The following is a 22,681-nucleotide window of genomic DNA, read 5'->3' as shown; positions in this document are numbered from 1 at the left end:
ACATATATTCATTGAGATTTCTATAATGATCCTCAAGTGCTTTTCATTTATGAAAATCACTCTTCCCAAGAAATTGCATTGGTCACAGGTGAACAGTTAGCTCTCTGAAAGATCTCCCAAACTTTTCCGACTACCTAGCTTGTGTGTTTATGTAATGTGCACATACACCTCTAAATATCCATTCTCTTTCTTGTTTGTGAAAGCTGAATACTATTACCTAATAGCCATAAGCTTGCATAAAAATATGAACCCTCTGCCACAGAATTGGGCATTTATTTTTGCACTTCTTAATCCTTTGGTTCTTACTGAGTCTGTTTCATGACAACACTTTAGATCCCACACCCATGACTGTGTAGTTTCCTTAGGATCCTACTGTAAGGCACTTTCTCACACAAATTTTTAACATGTCAAATAACTCACCACAACCAGATCTCTGTTACCTACCATTTTGTTGACAATGTATGATGGAACATCACAAGCAAGGCAGGATGCCATTCTATGATAATAATCTTTAAGAGGTCTTGCATATCTGAAACATTTATCCTAAGTACTTTTAAAAAAGTCCTCCCATTTATGAAAGAAAAAAAGTAAATTAGAAAATGCAAAATGTATCCATACTCCAAGTATTACTATTTAGACTTAGAAACACTGTAAAAAAGATAAAATAAAGAATATAAGATAAATATTTGCATTCCATTTATAAACATGCTGTATTGTCTTTTATTCATCTGGGTATCAGTTCCTACTAACAGCAATGATAGCAGTAAGATTCATATGTGGTGAACCCACTATCCAGAAAGACAATAAACAGTGAATTCCAGTTCTTTAAACACACGTTATTGGAAATGTTTATTGTATTCAGCATCAGAATTATGACTGATGTCAATTTGAATAAATGCAATGCCCAAAGACTAGAATTAGTAATTGTTTTTTGTGTGTGATCCGTGTATCTCATCCAGTACATTCCTGATGCTTTTTACATAAACCTCTTCTTTTGGATGTTTCATACAGGCTTGCTTCCATATCTCTTCAAACCCTTCATCTGAAATGTCCATGACAATGTTGAGAAGAATTTGTGCAATCTATAAAATAACACAATTCATGTAATTCTGGTCAGCATTTTCTTTAAACAATATAGAGTTTGGCTTTTACATATATTAGCAATCTCTATTTGCCAAAGAATATTTTCCCACTCTTAAATAAAAACTACAGATGACATCCTGCATCCTCAACCAAAGAAGTTCCTATTTAAGCGTGTTGGTTTTGCGTGGCAAGGTTTTGGTAGCGGGGGGGCTACAGGGGTGGCTTCTGTGAGAAGCTGCTGGAAGCTTCCCCTGTGTCTGACAGAGCCAATGCCAGCTGGCTCCAAGACGGACCCGCCGCTGGCCAAGGCCAAGCCAATCAGCGCCTCTGTGATAACATATTTAAGAAGGAAAAAAACAGTTAGAGAGCGCTTTTGCAGCCAGAGAGAGGAATGAGAAGATGTAAGAACATCTGCAGACACCAAGGTCAGTGCAGAAGGAGGAGGAGGAGGTGCTCCAGGCGCCGGAGCAAGACTCCCCTGCAGCCCATGGTGAAGACCATGGTGAAGCAGGCTGTCCCCCTGCAGCCCATGGAGGAAGGATGAGGGGGTGTAGAGATTCCACCTGCAGCCCCTGAAGGACCCCACACTGGAGCAGGTGGAGGCACCTGAAGGAGGCTGTGGCCCTATGGGAAGCCCATGCTGGAGCAAGCTCCTGGCAGGACCTGTGGATCCGTGGAGAGAGGAGCCCACGCCAGAGCAGGTTTGCTGGCAGGACTTGTGACCCCGTGGGGGACCCACGCTGGAGCAGTTTGCTCCTGAAGGTCTGCACCCCGTGGAGGAGACTCACGTTGGAGAAGGCCGTGAAGGACTGTCTCCCATGAGAGGGACCCCATGCTGGAGCAGGGGAATCATGAAAGGAGTCCTCCCCCTGAGGATGAAGAAGTGGCAGAAACATCGTGTGATGAACTGACCGTAACCCCCACTCCCCGTCCCCCTGTGCTGCTGAGGGGGGCGGAGGTTGAAGCCGGGAGTGAAGTTGAGCCCGGGAAGATGGGAGGGGTGGGGGGAGGTGTTTTTAAGATTTGGCTTTATTTCTCATTCCTCTACTCTGTTTTGCTTAGTAATAAATAAGATGAATTCCCTCTCTAAGTTCGGTCTGTTTTGCTCGTGATGATAATTAGAGAATGATCTCTCCCTGTCCTTATCTTGACCCGTAAGTTTTTTTTTCATTGTACCTTTTCTCCCCTGTCTAATGAAAGAGGGGAGTGATAGAGCGGCTCTGGTGGGCACCTGGCCCTCAGCCAGGGTCAACCCACCACATTAAGTAAACCTGAATCCTATTGGGATGAAAGCTGTGGTGTACAAAATTGTCTTTAGTTAATAAAGTAATGTTGATGCAACTTCAACATTGGAAAAATCAAACACAGAAGATTCAGGGAAAAGTAAATGTTTTTTAAAGCCCTAAGTCCTGTTTATCCATTGCATTTTTACTGTTTGCAGTTATCGACATAAATCAGATTGCATTATTGTCTGTGTTTCACAGCAAGAATACTATACACAAGATCTTCAATCGGTATAGATAAATGGGTGAAGGGACTAAAATGGAATGGTTCACATCAACTTTGGGTCTTGCTATAGGTTTACACAAAAGTAATTCAGCAGAAATATTTTTTCCATATTTTCTCACTTGGATGCTTCCTGCTGCATGCCTCATTAAACTGACCTAGTGACTCATTAGAGGAAGGTGGCTTTAGAAGAATATCGACATGTGCTTTTGTTAGCATTAGCAAATGTTTGGCTTCTTCAATTGTATCGTGTGTGCGCGTGCATGGGTGTTATATTTATGCTCTGGAGATTTTATGCATGATAAAGTAAGACCTTTAACACAGTCAAATCAACCTTGTCATCATTCTCTAAAACTGTCTTTTGTATAAATACTGGCCTGATCCACAGTACAGCAAATCTGCAGCTTCATCTTAGCCAATAAATCAATGACAGCTTACACCAGCTGAAATTACAGGAGGAAAACATGGACTAAATGTTTTTTCTTTAAGCATAGGTGCTGTTTCAGTTAAATCAATAATATTACTCATGAGGAAAACAAACCAGATTTGATCTAATGTCTTCAACAAGCTAGTGAAATTTAAAAGTTAAACTAAAAGCAATATTCCATTACAGGATACCACTGATGGGACCATAAAGGACTACACGTTCTCGTAACTTGGCTTCACCATATTAAGATAGAACTCTGTTCCAGCTCATCAACAGCCACAAAATAATCACTGACTAAACCACAGACTATCTAGTGTGCAGATGGGGTTAAAATGGCCCTTACCTATTATCAACATGATCATGTTGAATATAAATTACATGCTATTATTCAGTTACATAACTTCTATTCTCCTCAATAGACCAGGACAAATTCCAGTGAAGAAAACTACAGACCCTAGAACTATTTCGTTCTTTTGTAACACAAAGAGTCATCTCATGAAATGAGTCAGAATTTGCATTCACTTCTACAGGCCTATACAAAAACTGGTAGTTTTTCTCTAGGCTTTCATATAATCTTTTCATTAACTATTACATGTTTAAAATTATTAATGCTCCATATCAAAATAAATCAAAGACCATCAGTAAAATACAGAAACAGTCCATTTCATGAGTATAGGGTGATTTAACACACTCAGAGGCGGCTCTGTACTGAACTCTGTATAGCCTACAATAGTGTATGACATCTCAGGCCACATTATAACTTCAGAGAAGAGTTCTATCTAGTTCTTGACAGGTATAATGGGCTTCTCAATGAAGCACAAATTCTATTTACTGTTAGCTATATTCTGCATGCACAGATTTCCTGCTTCAGAGCTAGATTATAAAATGGTAAATGCTCATGTACACGACATTCTGACAAGCCGTTTTATGGATATGTATAGAACATGACACCACAACTTTTACATCCCCAGCCACTAATTAGCAACATTCTTTTCTGTAAAACGTATACTCAAGTTCCTGATCCACTTTCAAATGTGACTGAATACTTAATATAATGACTAGTAAAGAGGTTGTCAAGGCTTCTTTTTTTCATTTTAGATTGGAATTTAACATTTTGTTACAAATATCTCATAAATTGTATTTCAGCTAACACAGTTCTCTCAATATTTTTTCAGTAGAAAATGCATACAAATGTAGAAGCAAAAGAGTAAACAATACCAAAGCAGCAGCAAAGTTGTTTTAGTATTTATGCGGGAGGAACTCTGGGCTGTGAGATAACAGTGGTAGCAGCTCCCAGAGATATCAGATAGAAAAATCATAGAGTCCCCAGGTAAGTCCCTACAGTCTCACGTCCTATCTTTCTCTTCAGAAACATGAAATGGCACAGCATTGGTGTGTGATTCCCTATATCCTCTCTCACCGTACAAGTCCTTCATAGATCTGAGCCTATGACCATGACTGAGCAGAGCACTTAAAAGGTATATTCAAGCAGTTTGCTGAATTTGCCATTAGCAAAACCCACAGGTTTGTTTGAAGAGACACACCTTGGGTAAAATTTTCCACTGAACATCCCTCTGTGATAGAAACTAGTTTTACACATCTGTAAAAATCTTCTTGTGGGGTTTCTTAAGCCATCTACTCATAGAATCATAGAATGACTTAGGTTGGAAGAGATCTTTGGAGATCATCCATCCAACCACATAATCAAAGGAGGGCTAACTTTACCATTAAACCATGTTGCTTGGGACCTTGCTAAGAAATTTGAATATGTGCAAGGATGGAAATTTAACAATTGTTCTGCTCTTCTCACACTGCAGAAATCATGAATCATAGACTCTTACGCCCTAGATTAATTGCCAACCCTCATTTGACACAGCATTTAAGCATGTGAGTAGCAACAACCTGACATACTTCCTTATATTAGTTATTGAAGTTGCATCTCAATAAAATTAATATCTACCATCTTTATGAATAATTTTGAATGTGGAGAGTACATGTTTTTCAGATGACAGCTGAAGGGATGTAAAGAAAGATGGCAATGTTGCAACAATGAATTTTACAACCTGTTTATTGGATAATATGCTTTTCCACTCCCACATGGCTAGAAGTACAGTTATCTTGGAAGAATATTCTGAAGAAATTACCTCTGCCTTTAGTCTTGTTTTAAAAAAGTCTCTTTCATACACTGCCTTTTGACTGAAAACAGAAGGGAACAATAATGCATAAGCATTGGCCTCATCACCATAATTAGTTCTGTCACTGATGCGGTGAACTCGAGGAGCAGGAATATCAGAACGAATAGTTGGAACACCACACACTGGATAACCTGTGGAAATCAATCAACAGGCAGCATGCAAAAGCCTGTATGTAAAGATAGTGCCAGAGAGGATAAAACATTTTGTGTGAAATGGAATAAATTTGATACTTCATCTCACATAGGTTCAATAAGAATTTATATCATTTTATTCCTCATCTCTTTTTTTCATATTTTTAGAATTCCTAGCTTCAGCTGCATCATGAAGCATGACAACAGGAAATCTTGCAGTAATATTCTAACACTTACCCAGTACTTGCAGCTAAAACATTTTTAGGTGATTCCAAGAAGATATTATTCTCCTAAAATTACTAGCAAAGTTTCTCAAAGACTTTCATGTTTTGAATGGATTAACCATGCCAAACATCCAAGCAATGCCAACTTCCAAGCCACAATCCTAAATAAATTTAGTATAGATAAATGAATTCACTATTGTACATTAGTAGAACATGTAGCAATACTTTTTAAACTTGTTCCTGATTTTGTCTTAAATAACGCTCTGAAGTGAGAAGTACAGTCCACTGTACTTACAGGTTGTTCGGAGACCACCTACTACAGCATTATACTGAGAAGAAGTTGTTTGATAATTTGCAAAGGCATGATCTGTTGATCGTTTAAGTGTTGGCGTCTTTTCTGAGCTTCCCAGTTCTTTTAACACAGATCTTCCCGCTTCAGCAGTGGCTCATCATTTGTCTTTGTGTCTTCAGGCAGAACAAGAGCATCTAGTTTTTTCCCTATAAACAAAAGTTATGATACAGTCAGGATTTATTATCAGCACATTATAGACTAAGAGGTATAAAACATTGCTTGAATCCTTGAAAAACTATAAAGTAGATAACATAATCAATCTAATCAATCTAATAATGATTCTATGAGATTTTTTTTACTGTCTCCTGATTTATGGCACCTTCTCAACAAGCAACACAGAACTCCAGGGTTCTGAGATACATTTGTATCTGAGGCTCTGCTGGTGGCCTGCAAGGAGTAAATGCTCTCTCTAAACCCTATTCTTCTAAAGGAGCACCTAGTCTACACCAACAATCTCTTTCAATAGCTTTTGTAAGAACAAGATCATCTCCACAATTTCCAAGTATTAAGTCATCAACCTTTTGTAATTATTTTTTCTTCAAACTCTTTAACAGCCATTTTGTCTTTCCAGTTCAGAAAGTTTGTAAACTCCAGGTAATTAATCAGACCATCTTTATCCAAATCACAGTAGTCAAACAAGGAACCCAGGAGCTCATCGTCTAGATTCAGATTAAGCTGAAAACAGGACTTTCGCAGGTCATCCTTGTCTATCATTCCATCACCATTCTGTTGTAAATAAAACAGTTATCATTATAAAAAGGCTCCACCAACAGGAACACATACACATATGTGTTTATATATACAGATAGAGATATAAATATATAGCACTAGACATACCATTTCAGAAGAGTAACACTGCCGAGTACAAAAAGAAACTGAGTAATTTAGAAATAAAAATATGAAAAATGCCAATAAATAATTTTCAACAAGTAATACAGTGATCTGAGATTAAAAGAAAGTCAGTGTGACAGGGTATTGTGACAAGATAACAATCTAATCATAAATGTTGAGCCAAAGCCAAGATTTCTTCTGAAAGTAAGGCATCAATCATTCTGTATACATTACAATTAATGTTACATATGAAATGTCAATTATAAATTATTTTTCAAAGAGAAAAAAAAGAAAAGATATGAAATTCTGATGCTTGGTGACTCAGTCAAAAAGTACAGCTTGGAAGAAAATATGAACATAATCCCTTCAACTGTATTTCTTTTAAGAAGAAACACCAAATTTTGAAGAGCAAAAAATGCTAAAATTATTTCTGCTTACAAGTCCCTTGCTTGCTGTTAGCTTGGATATTCCAAATACCGTTGTGTTTAATTCCGTAACTTATCACAGTATGTTAAACTCACAAAAATTTTGAAGTTACCTTTTCTTTATAGTCTTCATCTATATTTGCCTTGCTATGCTCGTGTTTCTTTATGTCTGTATCTCCATAGCACAGGAGCGCTAATGTTACACACTCCTTTACTTTTATACATTTTCAAAGCACTAACCTTATCATAATGCCTGAATGCTTCTGGTAACGTGTCAAAATTCTCATAGTTAGCTTTCTTCAAACTTTGCCGAACTGCAATCAATGTAATATTTCAGATAATTATATACCATTGATTTCTAGAAAGACAATGTACTATTTCTGTGTTACTCTTCCCAGTTTCTACATATCCTAACTTTATTAGTGTTTTTAAATGCTTTGGCACACTGAACTACAGTCTTCATCCAAGTGCCCCAGACAGCAAGGTCACTTTCTACAGTGCAAGAAGTTCATTCACGGTCCAATAACAAATAGCAGTAGCTGACCTAATCCCCTTCTAACAGCAATGTACACACATTCTTTTCTACTTGTTAATAACAAATTTTTTTGTTCAGTTCCTTCCGCTGTTCATTATAGGACAAGCATACTTAAACATTGAAAATATTTATTACCCTACATAGTAAAGCACATTTAAAAGGTTATGCAGAATTTGAGCAAGGCTTCTCTGGTCTTGACTAATTAAATAAATTTGAGCCACTTACATTTTTTGCTGCCTAACTATTCACTTTATTCCCTAGTCATTAAATATAATATTAAAACACCATCAATCCCAATATTGATGATTTGAGTTGACTAGTTTTCAAAACTTTGTCACAATGAAAATTAGTATTTTTTTAATTTTCATTCTCTTTTCTGTCTCTCTGCTACTTTCAAAAACTTACTATTCTTATTTATTACTTGTTATTTTTAGTCTTTTTATATAAGCACTGGAAAAATCATTAAGACACATACTTGATTTAAATAGCCATTTTAACTTTGTCACTTAGATGTCAATACGAGTTTTCTGCCATTTCCCATTTTGCTGACATTCAGATACAGAGGCTTTAAAAAAAACCAACACAAAAACTCCCCATGAACATCCAAAAACTAAAGTTTCTTTATTTCTGACATTCTTTTTCTTTCCCCCTAGCAATTTGAATTCTTCTCAAATTTTCCCTCCAAAATTTAGTGTCACTTTTAATTTTTTGTACCTTGCCTCTAAGACTAGGAAAATTCTATACTACACAACCAACAGTAATCACATCAGCATAGTTTCATCAGTAAGATAAACTTTTATTCTGCCCCTGAACTTACCATATTCATCTGGATGGAGTAACATTCCAAATGTATGGTCTGGGGGAACATTCATAGTTTCTGCTATACTGTCAATAAGCACATTTCTTTGTTAATTGTCAAACAAGTTTTTAATAGCCAAAATAAACCCTACACTATTATTAAAAAAATACGTGATCATCTGTTATATAATTAGGGATGATACCCATAGTTCACCTGAAATTTGTTTATCAGTACTTTGCTTCAAAGTTGCCATTCCAGAAAAGCATCCCTTCATAAGCTGGTTTAGAACATTCGCTGTTCGTAATATAACACAACAAAATGTAAACATTAACTTTTTGAAGAGACTTATACTCATTAAAAGGAAAAACATTCCATGCTAAAATACTTTTTTTTTTCCTAAGATAATTACAGAAATGAATGAGAAAAGTCCTTATAACATACTTGTCAAATAATAGGAAAGTTTACGACAAACCAGATCTCCAACTGAAAGAATGTCTCCAAATAAACTACTTTTGGCTAAAGTGGAAAAATTGAATCACATTTCACATGCTTTTTCACATGCAATTTTGTGTCTACCAAAACCAGCAACTAAGCCAATATTCATCTGGAAAACTCGGCCCAGAATTTTATTTACCAGAAAATTAAGATGCTCTTGGTGACATTAAAGAACTGTTTATTTCTTAATTTGAAAAAGATGCAATGTTCATTTTATCTCTATATCTAATAATTAAAACTGATACATGAATCAGAAATCACCATCAAAATTGAAAAGAGAATCAGTGTTTTGTTCTAAAATAGAAAAAAAACAAACAATAAAACCCACACAGAGATAGAAGTACTGTCATCTAAAAATTACTATCTGTATTTTTCATTTATCACTTTCATATTACACATAGGACATGGGTGGTGTAAAATTCACTAAATAAAATTAGGTTAGCTTGTATCTGTCTTGTAATATTAGTGCTGGGTTTGAGCTTGCCCTCAACCCATATTCCCTGACTGATCACACTGCCTCATGTTGCTCACACTCCAGGCCTACTTCACAGTAAGCTAGGACACAGTGAAGCGGAGAGGAGAAGGTGGTTCACATTTGTGTTCACGCCCTACGGGTACTATGGGCATCGTCCTCCAGAGTCACTTAAACCTGTGATCTTGAGCTTAAAATTGAAATTTTCTACCAAAGTCAATAATGTTGTTTGAGTCTTCAGCTACAATTTTACAGAAATCTAGAGCATCCCAGATTTGTAGCACAGCTGGATCCTGACCACACTGTACCTTAGAACTACTGGAGCTCTTGATAAGCACTGTTTTGTAAAATTAAAAAGCTGTTCCAGATCACCTGAGGTTTATGAAGCATTGTAATAATTCAACTAAGATTGATACATGCTGCTAGATAATAACACAATTCAGTTCTGAGTCCTTTTCCTAGGAAGTAATAATGTGAAAATACAAGTGATGTAACAAAGATCACCAAAAACAGTGTCAGAGTAAGTAAGTAAAATGGTCAAATCCCCAAATAATAGGTGAGACATTTAAGTTCTTTCAAACCTTCCTAACTGCAAAAGAAAGGAAAAAAAATGAAGCGTTACAGTGTGCTTATAATTTGCTTGGTGCAAATCTGATCAATTCAGATATAGACTATTTAAACAGCAAGACTTAACTTCACCACATAGACACAATACAGCCCTCATTAGTAACTTGCATACTTACCAGCCCAATTAGGGCAAGTAGAAAGTCCCTTTCTGTAATTAAGTGCTGCAGTGGAAGCATTGAGCACACAGTTATAATTTTTACCCAAGACAGAAAAAGATATTGGAGACTCAGCAAACATGAGTGAATTTCGTTCTTGGAAGGTATTTTTGCTTACTTATGGATCAAGAACTTTTCCAATCTGAGGCTGAAATTTTTCCTTGAAATCATCACTTCGTTTTGATACAATTTTTGCTGCTCTCTTCCTACAAAATATGAAAATAACTCTCACACATTTGTTTAACAATATTCAGCATTCTTCAATAATATTAAAAATATTATTATATGTTAAAAGGAAACAACAACTCCTCTACAAGACAAACACAAATTTAGTAATTGGAAAATCTCACTATTTAAAATCAAAGATGTCTTACGTAATGCTAAAGATATGCCAAGTACTCTTATACTATGGTAGAACTGATTTGGATAAACTATTCTGAAAATTACTCCTAGCACTTTCTATTCAGTTCAATACAGCTAAGGATGGGATTGTGAGATGTAAAATTAACTTCAAATATGAAGACTCTTCTTGAGAACTCACACCACTAATTCACTAGTTAACTCATTGCAACTTACGATTGCAGATCATAGAGCCAATTTAAGGATTTGGATACACTTTGCCCATCTTTAAAGTGAGGGGTTTCTATTCCATAAGCAAAAAACTTGCTGAAGTTTGGTGAGTCATACTTCCTATTTATTGCTTCCCCTGTGGAAAAAGTAAGCGTTTCAACCTGTAAAAAACACCTCAGGAAGAAAAATGTACTAAATATCTTCATTCTTAAGATAAAACAATGAAGAAACAAAAGCAAATACCTTATTAACAATTCTGTTTGATTAAAGATAACTAATCTGCATTCTCCATGTTTATTAAGTAGTCAGGAATAATCCCATTGTCAAAAGTGAAGATAAAAGGCAAAATAAAAAGCAAAAACTGTTTCAGTGGTAAAATAGTTGTATGCCCTTCTATGTCTGACTGAACACAAGCCCAACAAAATTAATGAAAAAATTCCAGGTAGCCTAAGTAGCGAGGGTCACGCAAATAAATCACTTTATAATGCCTGTAGCTGAGCAGAGACATGTACCATTTAATTTACTATTTGTTAAAAAAAATGCTAAAAGGAAAAAAAAAAGGTTTTGAGGTGCTGCATTTTCAGATATGCTCTATGTTGACTTCAATGGAAATTTTGCCACTGACTTCACTGTAAACAAGGTATTACTCTACTTTTTCATTACTCTATTAATCCAGTCTTGCCTGTAAAATGAAGTTTAACATACATGAATATCACATAAGTACTCTATGTAAGTATTCCGCAAGCACATGTTTCTTGTCACAGAAAGAAATGCCATTCTGTTTCTTCCTGCTCTTTTCAATCACTTGACAAGAATGATAAATAGAACTTAAAAAAAATATTATTCACTACATGCTTTCTAACAAGGGCTTCCTCTGGCTGTATGGCAGCATGGAATTTTTATGTTATTGTTCCAAACTGGGGCAGACAGCTGACTTTTTTTTTTTGTTGTTGTCTGACTAGTTTTGGCTTGGCCTCTCCATGATCTTGTGGATGGAAATTACAAAGGAGACAGAAACTGATAATGAATAATTCCACTAAAACACCTAGTACAGGTGGGGAAAAGGAGAAATAAAATTACAAGTTTACACCAATTTATACCAATAGTATAAATATGTACCATAGTACCCGTAGTAGAATTTCTCAATGAGTGAGCACAGTACTGTAATTTCACTTCTATGTAACTGCCTCCAGGTAAAATTTACATTATTACGACTGAAATATCTGTATTGCAATTTCTGACAGGTTTGGCCTGCACCTATAAAACTGTTGGCACTAGTGCAATGGGCAATTTTACTATAATACTAATCTTACAGACCAGCAATGAAAGTCTCTCAGCCTGTGAAAATGATGGAACTGGGAAAAACAGAAGTGGCTACAAATGTAATACATGTACTGCATTTCCTCTGTTCCTGTGCAGACCTGCAAGATAAAGGGTAACTATCACTGAGCAGACCACTTCACACAAGCACAGCCCCCAGAGACTGAAACAGTGGAGACACAGCCCACTGGAAGGGCAGTGACAGAGGCTGTGAGACAGACTCACAAACTGGATGCTGCAGGTTGAGGAACCTGCATTCCAGAGAGCCAATCAGCAGCCTAAAATTCCTTGTAACCAGAGCTTGATGCTGAGCCCTCCATCAGAAACTCTAGCTGACCTGAAAGTCTCTTTGGATCCTGATAAAAGAGAGGAACCAGAGGTGAAAGTACTGGGTTGGGCTCACAGTCTGTGCCTTTAAGCCTGAGATTGCTCTCAGTGGCATAAACAATGCCAAACTCAGTAAGCAACCAGGGCATCTACAAGTTTCTAGATTCCTGGAAATACTTTGCTTTTCAAATAGCACCCAACAGAAATCAGGTTTCCAACTCCTTCCTTAAGTTCTTATACTGTCTAATACATCCACCATGAACTGATCTACAGTTCTAGAAACAGATCATGCTCTCTCAGTTGCATATAAGTATTTTTTTCACATCATTAGTTTTAAAAAGAATTTATATTGTATTAATACAATAGTAAAAAGTATTAGTTGATATCTCAAAAATAGCATACAATATGTGTTGAAGACACAATGAAGAACAAGTACCTCTATTTATATTAGAACTTTTAATGGGGTTTCTTTTCAGCCTTTGAACTTACCCGCATAATAATCATTATGTGACACAACGTACAGATCATGCCCTTCTCTGGATTCTTTATCTACTTCCTCAAAAGTTTTTGGTGGATTTATAAGCTCTCCAGCTGACACATCTGGAAAGTAAGGAATGAATATATGGTTGGGATAGCTAAGAGAGGTGGCTGTTTTGTTTGGTTGTTTCTTAATTTTAAACAACATCTTGTTAGAGAAGATGATAATACTGTGGAAGGATGATGCTTTTTACCCCATTTCTTGTCCATCTATAGGAATCTTACAGCATAATGACATAGGACTGGGGGGGGGGGGGGGGGGGAAGCAACAAAAAAGACGGAGAAACCGAGATGAACATAACTGCTGCAAGAGAGCTACATGGTCAACACAGATGTGATTTGCTCCAGTCCAGGGAGGAAAGATCCACAAGTCAAGGTAGTATCTTTCATTAGAACTATTAGAATAGTTGGGAAAAGGAAGGTAAGTTGTCAGCTACCTAAACAGCTCTCCAAGGAAATCAACGAAGACAGATCTGGAACAGAGCAAAAAGCCCTACTAGTTACCAAATGTTCTCAATTGCTTGTTTGTTCATCATTACTGAAAAATACTAGTACATTTTTATGCCTTTCAGTAACTGCTATAATGATAACTTTTCTATTAATCTGGAATTGTTGGATGCATAGAATATGTGCTAGATACTAATTGTAGATTACTTGTATTTAGAAGAAATACATTTTAACATTAAATTTTCCTACCTTGGATGACTTTTGTTCCAAATGTAGTATTAATTATATCCAAACCCTCAGGTAACATAGCAGATTGATCATGTGATCTGCCCAATGGTGCTTGGCGATTCCTAAAGTAGACTGCTTCTTTTTTGTCTTGTATTTTTTCTTGAAAGTAAGTTTTGGTAGGTGGATTTATCAATGAAGCTGCCTAAAGACATCACAAACAACACAAGAGGCAGGAAAACCAGCAAATTTTAATCATTCACACATCAATATGGCTACCCCCTCACACACACACAAACAAAAGTTTGATCATAAGTGTTCTAATGAGATCTTGTATGATCACACTGACATAATTTTATCTATCAAGTTACAAAACTGCATTTTGAGAAAATACCACTAATAATAAGTGCTATGCTAAATCTCCAGCTAAATGAAATACACATTATGAGACAGAACTTTTTAATTCCACTTGTTAATTTATAAAATCTCAGACTGCGCCCATTCTGTTCTGAGCATACATTAGAATCTATAATAAAATTATAATATGACCAAAACTTAAGTATGAATATTATTATCATTATAACATCTCTGGAACAAAGTCTCCTGGTGCTTATGATTAAATACATCTATTGTCTAGCAGTTAAGACTATTATCTAAACAGCTACTCTCAATTCTGCTGATGGAGAATTTAAAGACAGTATTTCAAGATATACAGTAATATGGCATAACACATAACAACAGAAATTACTTCATCAGGGTTTTCAAAGGTTAGCACTAGGTTGGACAAAATTTTTTTCTCAGTGTACACACTGGGCTTTGGTCAATAAAAGTTACTTTTAAAATTAGGTCAACTTTGGGGGTGATCTCGGAAAAAAAAAGTTTCAAAAATATCAAAACAGGGTATACTGATTTTCCAAAATCATGTGATTTTTCAGGCTACCCATCAAAGTCATCAGGACTCTAGAGAAGGTTTATCATTAGACTCTTGTTGAATGTTGTATAAAGAAATATTAAAAACAGTAGTATAAAATACAATTGATCCAAACCCACATTTACAGAACTCACCAAGATTCCAACTCTTCCTCCATTTACTATTTAATTAATTATGCAGAGTGAAACAGTCTTCAACAGATCAATCCATTCAATGTAAAACTTCTTAGGAGGGACACCAAGAGCCTGATTTTTTTTATTTTGGATATGCCTAATAAATGTCCTACTCAACATCCTCTAATATCAGGGATTATGTGTTTCAATTTGAAGACTTATTTTTGAGACCTGAACTCCTCTTTGCCTCAACCTAATTTATAAAATTGAAAACTACTAATTTACAACTCCAACTAATAAAATGCATCATAAAAGTGTATTTTACCAATACAACTGCTATTTTTAGAGATTAGCACAATAATCATGTGATTAAATCACCTACGATCTCCTCAGTTGTTCAATTACATCTTACAAAAACAATTTCTGAAGCAAAGAATACACACAAGATAATCTGACATATCCAAACATCACTTTTTATCTAACAAAATCAGTTTCAACCCAAAAGTAAGAAAGAATACATAATTATTATACTGAACTATAAGCACATTCTCAGATAGCAGTTATCTTGCTAAGAGCTAATAATCTGTAATCAATAAAGAAGAAAGCAGCAAAATTTGTGGGTAGAAGACTGTTCATTAACTTAAAAGTTGAAATGAAATTAATAATTTGGTAGTCATTGCAAAAGTTATTTGATAAAAAAACACTTGAAGTTCCATGACTTTTATTTCAAACACGCTAATTAAATCCTATGAATTGATCTCAGAATTCAGATAATCTACAACTGCAGCGAAATGCTGCAATTTAAATCACTCAGCTATGTACCTTTATCCCTACCTATGAAGAAATCAGTTGCTCTTATTAAAGACATTCTTAAGTTGTCCATTCTACAACAAAAGTAAATGAATCACATTCTTACACTGCACGAAGAGCATGACTCTATGCCATGTGTCATGTGAGCTGCAATGTCAGGATCATCTGCTCTGCCGTAGAATATTCCTTCAACAACAGGAGCTGGATTTGTTGTATTTCAAAACTTTCGCACAGTAGTTGGAGTAATGGGCTATACAGAAGGCAAAGCAAAAACAATTTTACACCAGATATTCAAAAAATACTAATGAAAAGAAAATCATAGAATGGTTTGGGTTGGAAGAGACCTTAAAGATCATCTAGTTCCAACCCCCCTGCCATGGGCAGGGACACCCTCCACTACACCACGTTGCCCAAAGCCTCATCCAACCTGGTCTTAAACACTTCCAGGGATGGGGCATCCACAACCTCTCTGGGCAACCTGTTCCAGGGCCTCACCACTCTCACAGTAAAGAATTTCTCTCTAACATCTAGTCTAAATTGACCCTCCGTCAGCTTAAACCCATTACCCCTTGTCCTGTCACTACACTCCCTGATAAACAGTCCCTCACCGTCTTTCCTGTAGGCCTCCTTCAGGTACTGGTAAACCGCAGTTAGATCTCCCCGGAGCTGCCTTTTCTCCAGGCTGAACAATCCCAACTCTCTCAGCCTGTCCTCATAGGAGAGGTGCTCCATCCCCCTGATCAGCTTCGTGGCCCTCCTCTGTACTGCCATTTCAGTATGATTCCATAGAGGTAAGAACAAAATATAAGGACATTTTAGGGCTGTAACACATGCGTATGCTCCTGCAGATGCTGATATTCTGAGCATAAGGTCAACATAGCCCAGCCTAAATCTTATCAACCCAGCAACAGAAGTAATGAGAGAGTTGCTAAGTTTCAACTATCTGGTTCCATCTTTAAGATGGGTAACAGCTTCTTCACATACACTTCATGAAAAGTAGATGTTACCTTTATCAACTTCAGAAACCTTTAACCTGATTCACAACAATTTCACCATCAATGAAGCAATGTCAGAAATTATTTTAACCACAGTTTTGGGTTTTTTTTAATTACCCATTTAAAGGTAGAGCTGCTATTTAAGGGATTTGTTTGTGTGTCTCTGACTCTTCAGGGGCATGGGAAAGGACCAGTGGGAAGCACAATTCTGAGGGCCATCCTTGACAAGGAAGAAGGACCTCCATCAGAAGCAATTCCTATTAATAATCACTATAATTGTATTACCAGAAAAAAACTGTCTAAAACAATTCTATTTAGTCCAATCTAAGCAGCCATGGTCAATTTTCTAAAACATGCATAGTGAAAAAGAACCACTAGAAGTGTGTTACAATCCTACCAGCTATTCTCTATGTTCCCATGTGACAAAAACGAGCATCAAAAAACCCCAGTAGTTTCTAAAGAGAAGGGATGTATTAAAAATGACTAAGGTTTCACTGATTTATTTTTTTTAGGGCCTGTCTCAAAGTAAAATCACTAATGCAAAATTATTACAAAAGTTTCACAAAGAGCGTCTGATAAACCAACTCACCCGGGGTAAAACCTCAGTGAGGCAACTCGCAGCTGTATCACCAGTGGGAAGCAACTTTCCAGCCTAAACAATACAATCAAAAAATAAGGCATAACCAAACCCATTGTACTAATAAGCACAACTAGTCAAATTGGGATCTGACATGTTGCACAAGATGTTGTTAATTGTCCCCGTTTTGATAAAAGAGAGAGGAAGAAAAAAAAAAAAGGAGCCACACACATTTTTCTGGGGAAAAAGGGGTGACCCCACTCAGATGCACCTGCCTGCCCCACACGCTGCCCCTCCTCCAGCCTCTTCCTTCAGCCCACGTCAAGACCCCGGCCCCAGAAAGGCGCAGAGAGCGGATGGGCGGCAACGGTAGGACCCTTTCGGCGAAGGCACTCACGGCCGACAGCTCGGGAAACCTGTCGGTGAAGCTCCCCTCACAGACGGTCCGCACCTTCCCCGCCATGGCGGCACGGGGCCGCGGCGGCCGTTTACCCCGCGCGCTTGGTAACAGCGGCGAGCGGCGCCACCGCGCCCCCTGGAGGCAACGACGGGACCGCTCGGGCGGGGCGGCCGCCCTCGCACCCCTCCGGCCATCTCCCTCGCACCCAGCACCCGCCGTCCGCCTCCTCACACCCCCTGGAGAAGGCCAGGAAACCGCACTCAGGCTATTTTGTAACCATCGTGATCTAAGGAAATAATTAAGGTTCAACTGCAGATGTAAGTTTCTTAGACTAATTACTTAAAGTCCTTGAAAAACCACTGGCTTTCAGACAGGCGGGTTGAGTCACCTTTGGGTTAAAAGGTGGTCTTATGTGGTCCAAAGTCTGATCAAACTTTAAATCTTTATTAATTGTTCTAATAAAAAATACAGCCTCTTTCACAAATTTTGTCACATGTATAAACATACTAATAAAATATTTTATATTGAGACTGTTCCTCTAGAGAAAAGTACAACCCCCATCTACGCAACCACAGAGAGGTGGGTGAGAGAAGCCTGTCAGCGCCACCCATATATCAGGACAAGTGAATGCTTCGTTTGTTTTCAATGAGTACACACATCGTACATCTAAACCCCTGTATTTGCCTTTTAGAAACAGATGTGGATCATCTCAGAAAAGCAGCATGGGTAAGACTGAACAAGTTTCACTGTGGTTTAGAAGCCCCTCAGCTCTTACAAAGACTTTACTCTCAGGTGACATTTAGTAAACTCTCCCCTTCTTCCCAGCAAAACATCTAAATTTAATCACATCCTGCTCCATTCTCTATAGTCCTGAAGGCAAAGCCAATTTTAGATAAACATACAAGCCTTAACCATCATTAATTAACAAACATTACCAGCTGTTGCTATTTTATTCTCAGCTCTAACATTTGTTTGATAAGGATTTAAAATGAAGGAAGCTAAATTAAAACTGAATTCTCAGGACCCTTTCCTACAAATGGAAGATGAGAGGCTTGGGCAGCAATTGCTCTCTGATGACCGGGCCACCGGGTGGTAGGAATGCCTGACTACCTGCTACAGCTGCCAGAGGCATTGATGGTACCTGTTGGTACTGGGATCAGCTAGCTTCTCACAGGTGTGAACATAACTTAGTTTTCTCCAGGCAACATACATTATCTTCAGTTATTATCTAGCTGTGGCAACTGCTGGTGCCCTTTTTCAAAAGTAGATGTGCTTTTCTGCAGTAGACATGGCTGTACAACACTGCTAATGCAGGACATCCACCACTGCTTCGGAACTAAAGAAGCTCTTGTGAACTCTCAACATGTTCAGTTCATTTATACTTGTCATATTTGTTATGACTTAAAGTTTAGAGTGATTCTGCCAAATAAAGCAATAATTGTTGGTAGTTTAATAAATAAAATGATCGGTTACCTCTTGCCTTGTGATCCGTTCATCTGTCAGGTGCAACAGGTAGAAACTAGGTTTCTACCTAGTAAAGGCTAAATTGGGTTTGAACAAAACTGCAGGTGTTAGAAATCAGGGATGGATTTGATCTGATTGAGAGGAGTAACTGGGTAAGAATAAAGCTGTCAGAAGAGGGAACTATTTATACAAAGGAAGAACAAAGTACAGTATCACCAGAATTATACGGTAATAGTAGGACACAGGAAATGAACTGTTATTCTTGTGTTTGTTGTATTTCTAGCTGGCTGTCTACCTGTGCTCAAGGTATTACCATTTTTGTACATTCTATTATTTCTGATTTATTTTTACATTGGTTTTTTTCCCCAGTAGGTGGCCACACTTGCCAACTGAAAGAATCCACTCTGCCCAGATGGAGTGGGTTGCATCAAAGGCAGAAAAATAGGACCTGGCAATGTGAAAAGAATGCCTACAGCAGGAACAAGTAAAGCAGAAGTCCTCAGCCTTCTCTGTTTTGCCCCTCTGTTGTGGTTTTTTTTTTTTCAGCAGAGATGCAGGTCGCTATAAATCAATTTGAAACCTACTAACAATATGCATGCTTCTCTTAGCTATCTGTCACACATCTCTTGGAAGCAGAGCCTAAACCCCCTCAGACCCCAAACCTGCTCTTAGAAATGCTCTCATTTGCTAGCCTCTTTGTGGGAGAGGGAAATGCCTTGCTGGCTGCTTTCCATGAGAGATGCATCCAGGTGCCAGAAAAAGCAGGAAAATACTTTTAACTGCAGTAGTTGCTTCTATTATAAATTACTATAGCAAGGTGGATACTGTAGAAAACTGGCTAGTAAAAAGTTAGAGAAGAATACATCTCTTTCACCTATATAAAAACCAGTCTACTATTAAGCTGGAAAAACTGCATCCTTATTTTCACACCCTATCAGGAAAAAAATAATATTCTTAAAAAGGTGAATCTTGAAGTCAGAAATGAAACTAAAATAGTAGTGGACGAATTTGGAAAGATTTTGCCTTCATATGAATTGCACTAAAAGCAGATAGGATTCAGCCTGGTAAAAGCCAGGCTAAGTGCATTCTCAGTGTATCATGGATAGACACACGATATGAGAAAGGGTAGTAAAAGCTAGAATTTCTTACCTCTATTTTACAGGTATTTTCTTAAGGCCACAGTGCAGATACGAAATGTGAACTGAAAGTTTCATGTAGATGTATTCAATGAAAGAGCTGCCCCTTCTCCCAAATTCTTCACAATTCTGTTCATTTTCTGAATCAGTGTCATATTTGTTCCTTCTCAGATTCAAAGTTAGTTGGTGTGCAGGAAGAATATTTGTAGGGTAGGAAGGATCTGTAAATTTTAACAATAAGCCAATGAATTAACAAAAAAAATGGCACTCTTTTAGGGAAAAAAAAAAATCAAAACTGTCTTGACTACAGCAAGAATTTGTTATCTCCTACGTTAAAAAAATTGGATCTCTAGAGAAATCTGTTTTGGAAACAGTTGAACAACATATTCCCTTCTACAGCAGTACTTTTTTACTAAACAGTGCTTGTCATTTGAAAGTTATCACTATTTGCTACCATCCAGTTCCCACAATATCCAGTTCCCACAAAGCCTTTTTCTGTCTTGTTCAGGCTAAAACTGAGGAATGGAAACTGCCTAAACCCCGGCATTTTACTTTCTTTATGAAGCAGAAAGACCCCACGTTCTGCAACACAGTTCTCATTCTGACTATGGTGCTAGCATAGATGGCAGTTAAAGTCTGTAAATTTCTTAAGGTCTCTGAAGGCCAGAAAACTTGACGTAAAATGCTGCAAATTTTGTGAAACTCTTGAAGGACATTAGCCATGCTGATACACTTTGCTGTTGTTATTGCCTGGTTACTTTCACATTTTTTATTCACCTCATTTACAGATAGAAAATTACTGATTTCTATGTGCTACACACGTTCTATATGCTATGATACAACCAAATCAATGGATGTACAGAGACAATGTAGACAAGCAGAGATGGAAGACAGACAAAACAAAGGAAATTATAACAGATGGACACATGAAAAAAAAAATTGGCAAGTTCAAACAGAATAAAGATACTCTGCACATCCTCTACAGTCAACTTCCATTTAGTATTACACATCTAGAGTCACATTTAAACACAAAAAGACTGAACGGTACATATTATTAAATTCTGCAGCGAAATGCTGAAATAGATAGAAATCCATTTGGTAAAATCATGCCCTACTAGCATAATTTTTTTTTTGTTAACATCACCCAACAGTTTCACTTTTGTTATTTGACATATGACCCAAGATGACACAAAATATGAAAACATGATCACTGGGAGGGCTATCTGGGCAATTTCAGAGCTTTTCTTAAACACCTATTTGTCCAGACTACAACAGAAGAAACTCTTCTTCACCACTAACATTCACAGATCTATCAAGCCCAAAATATGGTAACTGGAACTCAGACATTTCATTACTGCCACACGCTCTCCTGCCTCCATTTCATACATTCACAGTAAATCTTTGGTGTTTGCTGACCCCGTATGTCAGTGTCAACCAGCTATGAACAATTTGGGAGTTTCACAAAGCTACAGAGACACTATAGCTCTGTGTTGCTGTCAGGGAGTTAGCCAGTAGGAACCTTGTGCATCTAACACACGCTTTCTAGCAGCACACCATTATTGTAGCTCTGCTGTTGTGGGATCCGAGCCTCAGAGTGTATCCATCACATAATCCAAAACATGGACCGTTTATATACTTAACAGACAAAAATCATGTGATTTGCATTCATGCTAGCAGTTTTGACAAAATGGCCTACATCTCTTAGGTCTGCTGAAGGACTTCAAAGAGAAAAATTCTCTCTCATGAGAAAACACTATCACTTTTGCTCCCTTTTTTTAGTAGTGCAATTATATCCCATGAATATAATTCCTGCATCAAAAAAATCAAATCAACCTTCAATTTCAGCTACATTTGCTAATCTGAAAGGTTATTCTGGATTTGTAAAGTATTTATTTATATTAGAAGCATAGCATATCAGATCCCCTCATATGGAACATTGCCACATCACCTTTTGTATTTTCTCTCATTCTTCTTGTGTAAACTGAGCATGTGGTTTCACATTACACCTAATGAAAGTTTACTGCCAAACAGGTGGTTCTTGGCTCTTTTTCTCCCCTGAACTCATGCTCCTTTAGTCTCATCTGCACCAGATCTAGTCATCCTGCAGCCACAGGTGAGCTGGCTCAGCTGAGCCAGTAGAAAACCGTGTCTTTTGGCAAGTAATTGCTGCATGAGATCAGTAGTTGATTCAACTCTCTCTGCAGCTGTAGGTTATCATGACTTACTCAAGAGATGCAAGCTTGCAGCTGGAAATGGACTGGGATCATACCTGCTATCAGTGGCTCTTCATTTGAGTGGATTAAGTGAAATGCCATGTATGACATAAGCATTTAATCTCTACATGGAATTTAAGTTCGAGTCATTCTAAAGATTCACAGTGTAATACTTTCAATTTTTTATCCCAAACTGTTCATGGAGTTGATTTTCTTCACAGCAGCCCACATGGTGCTATGTTTTGGATTTGTGACTAAAACTGTTGATAACACAGCAATACTTCAGCTACTGCTGAACAGTCCTTGCACATGGTCAAGGCTTTCTCTTTTTCCCCACTTTGTCATCATCCCCACCCAGG

The 22,681-nt window shown here is 37.4% G+C and overlaps 1 protein-coding gene across 1 annotated transcript; it reads right to left on the bottom strand.

The window, feature by feature from the left end:
- Positions 1-186: 186 nt before the first annotated feature.
- Positions 187-19,164, bottom strand: EFHB (EF-hand domain family member B). The gene is given in 14 exon segments (XM_075747042.1): positions 187-1,082; positions 5,161-5,342; positions 5,862-5,990; positions 5,993-6,064; positions 6,437-6,644; positions 7,415-7,500; positions 8,527-8,594; positions 10,380-10,463; positions 10,834-10,963; positions 12,964-13,074; positions 13,708-13,888; positions 15,644-15,787; positions 17,122-17,184; positions 17,507-19,164. Coding segments are annotated over 14 exon segments (1,689 nt in total). The 5' UTR covers positions 17,573-19,164; the 3' UTR covers positions 187-917.
- Between the last annotated feature and the right edge of the window lie 3,517 nt (positions 19,165-22,681).

This window comes from Balearica regulorum, chromosome 2 (genome assembly GCF_011004875.1).
Source record: "Balearica regulorum gibbericeps isolate bBalReg1 chromosome 2, bBalReg1.pri, whole genome shotgun sequence".
NCBI classification, from domain to species: Eukaryota; Metazoa; Chordata; class Aves; order Gruiformes; family Gruidae; genus Balearica; species Balearica regulorum.
This window is presented reverse-complemented; position numbering and strand designations above follow the sequence as displayed.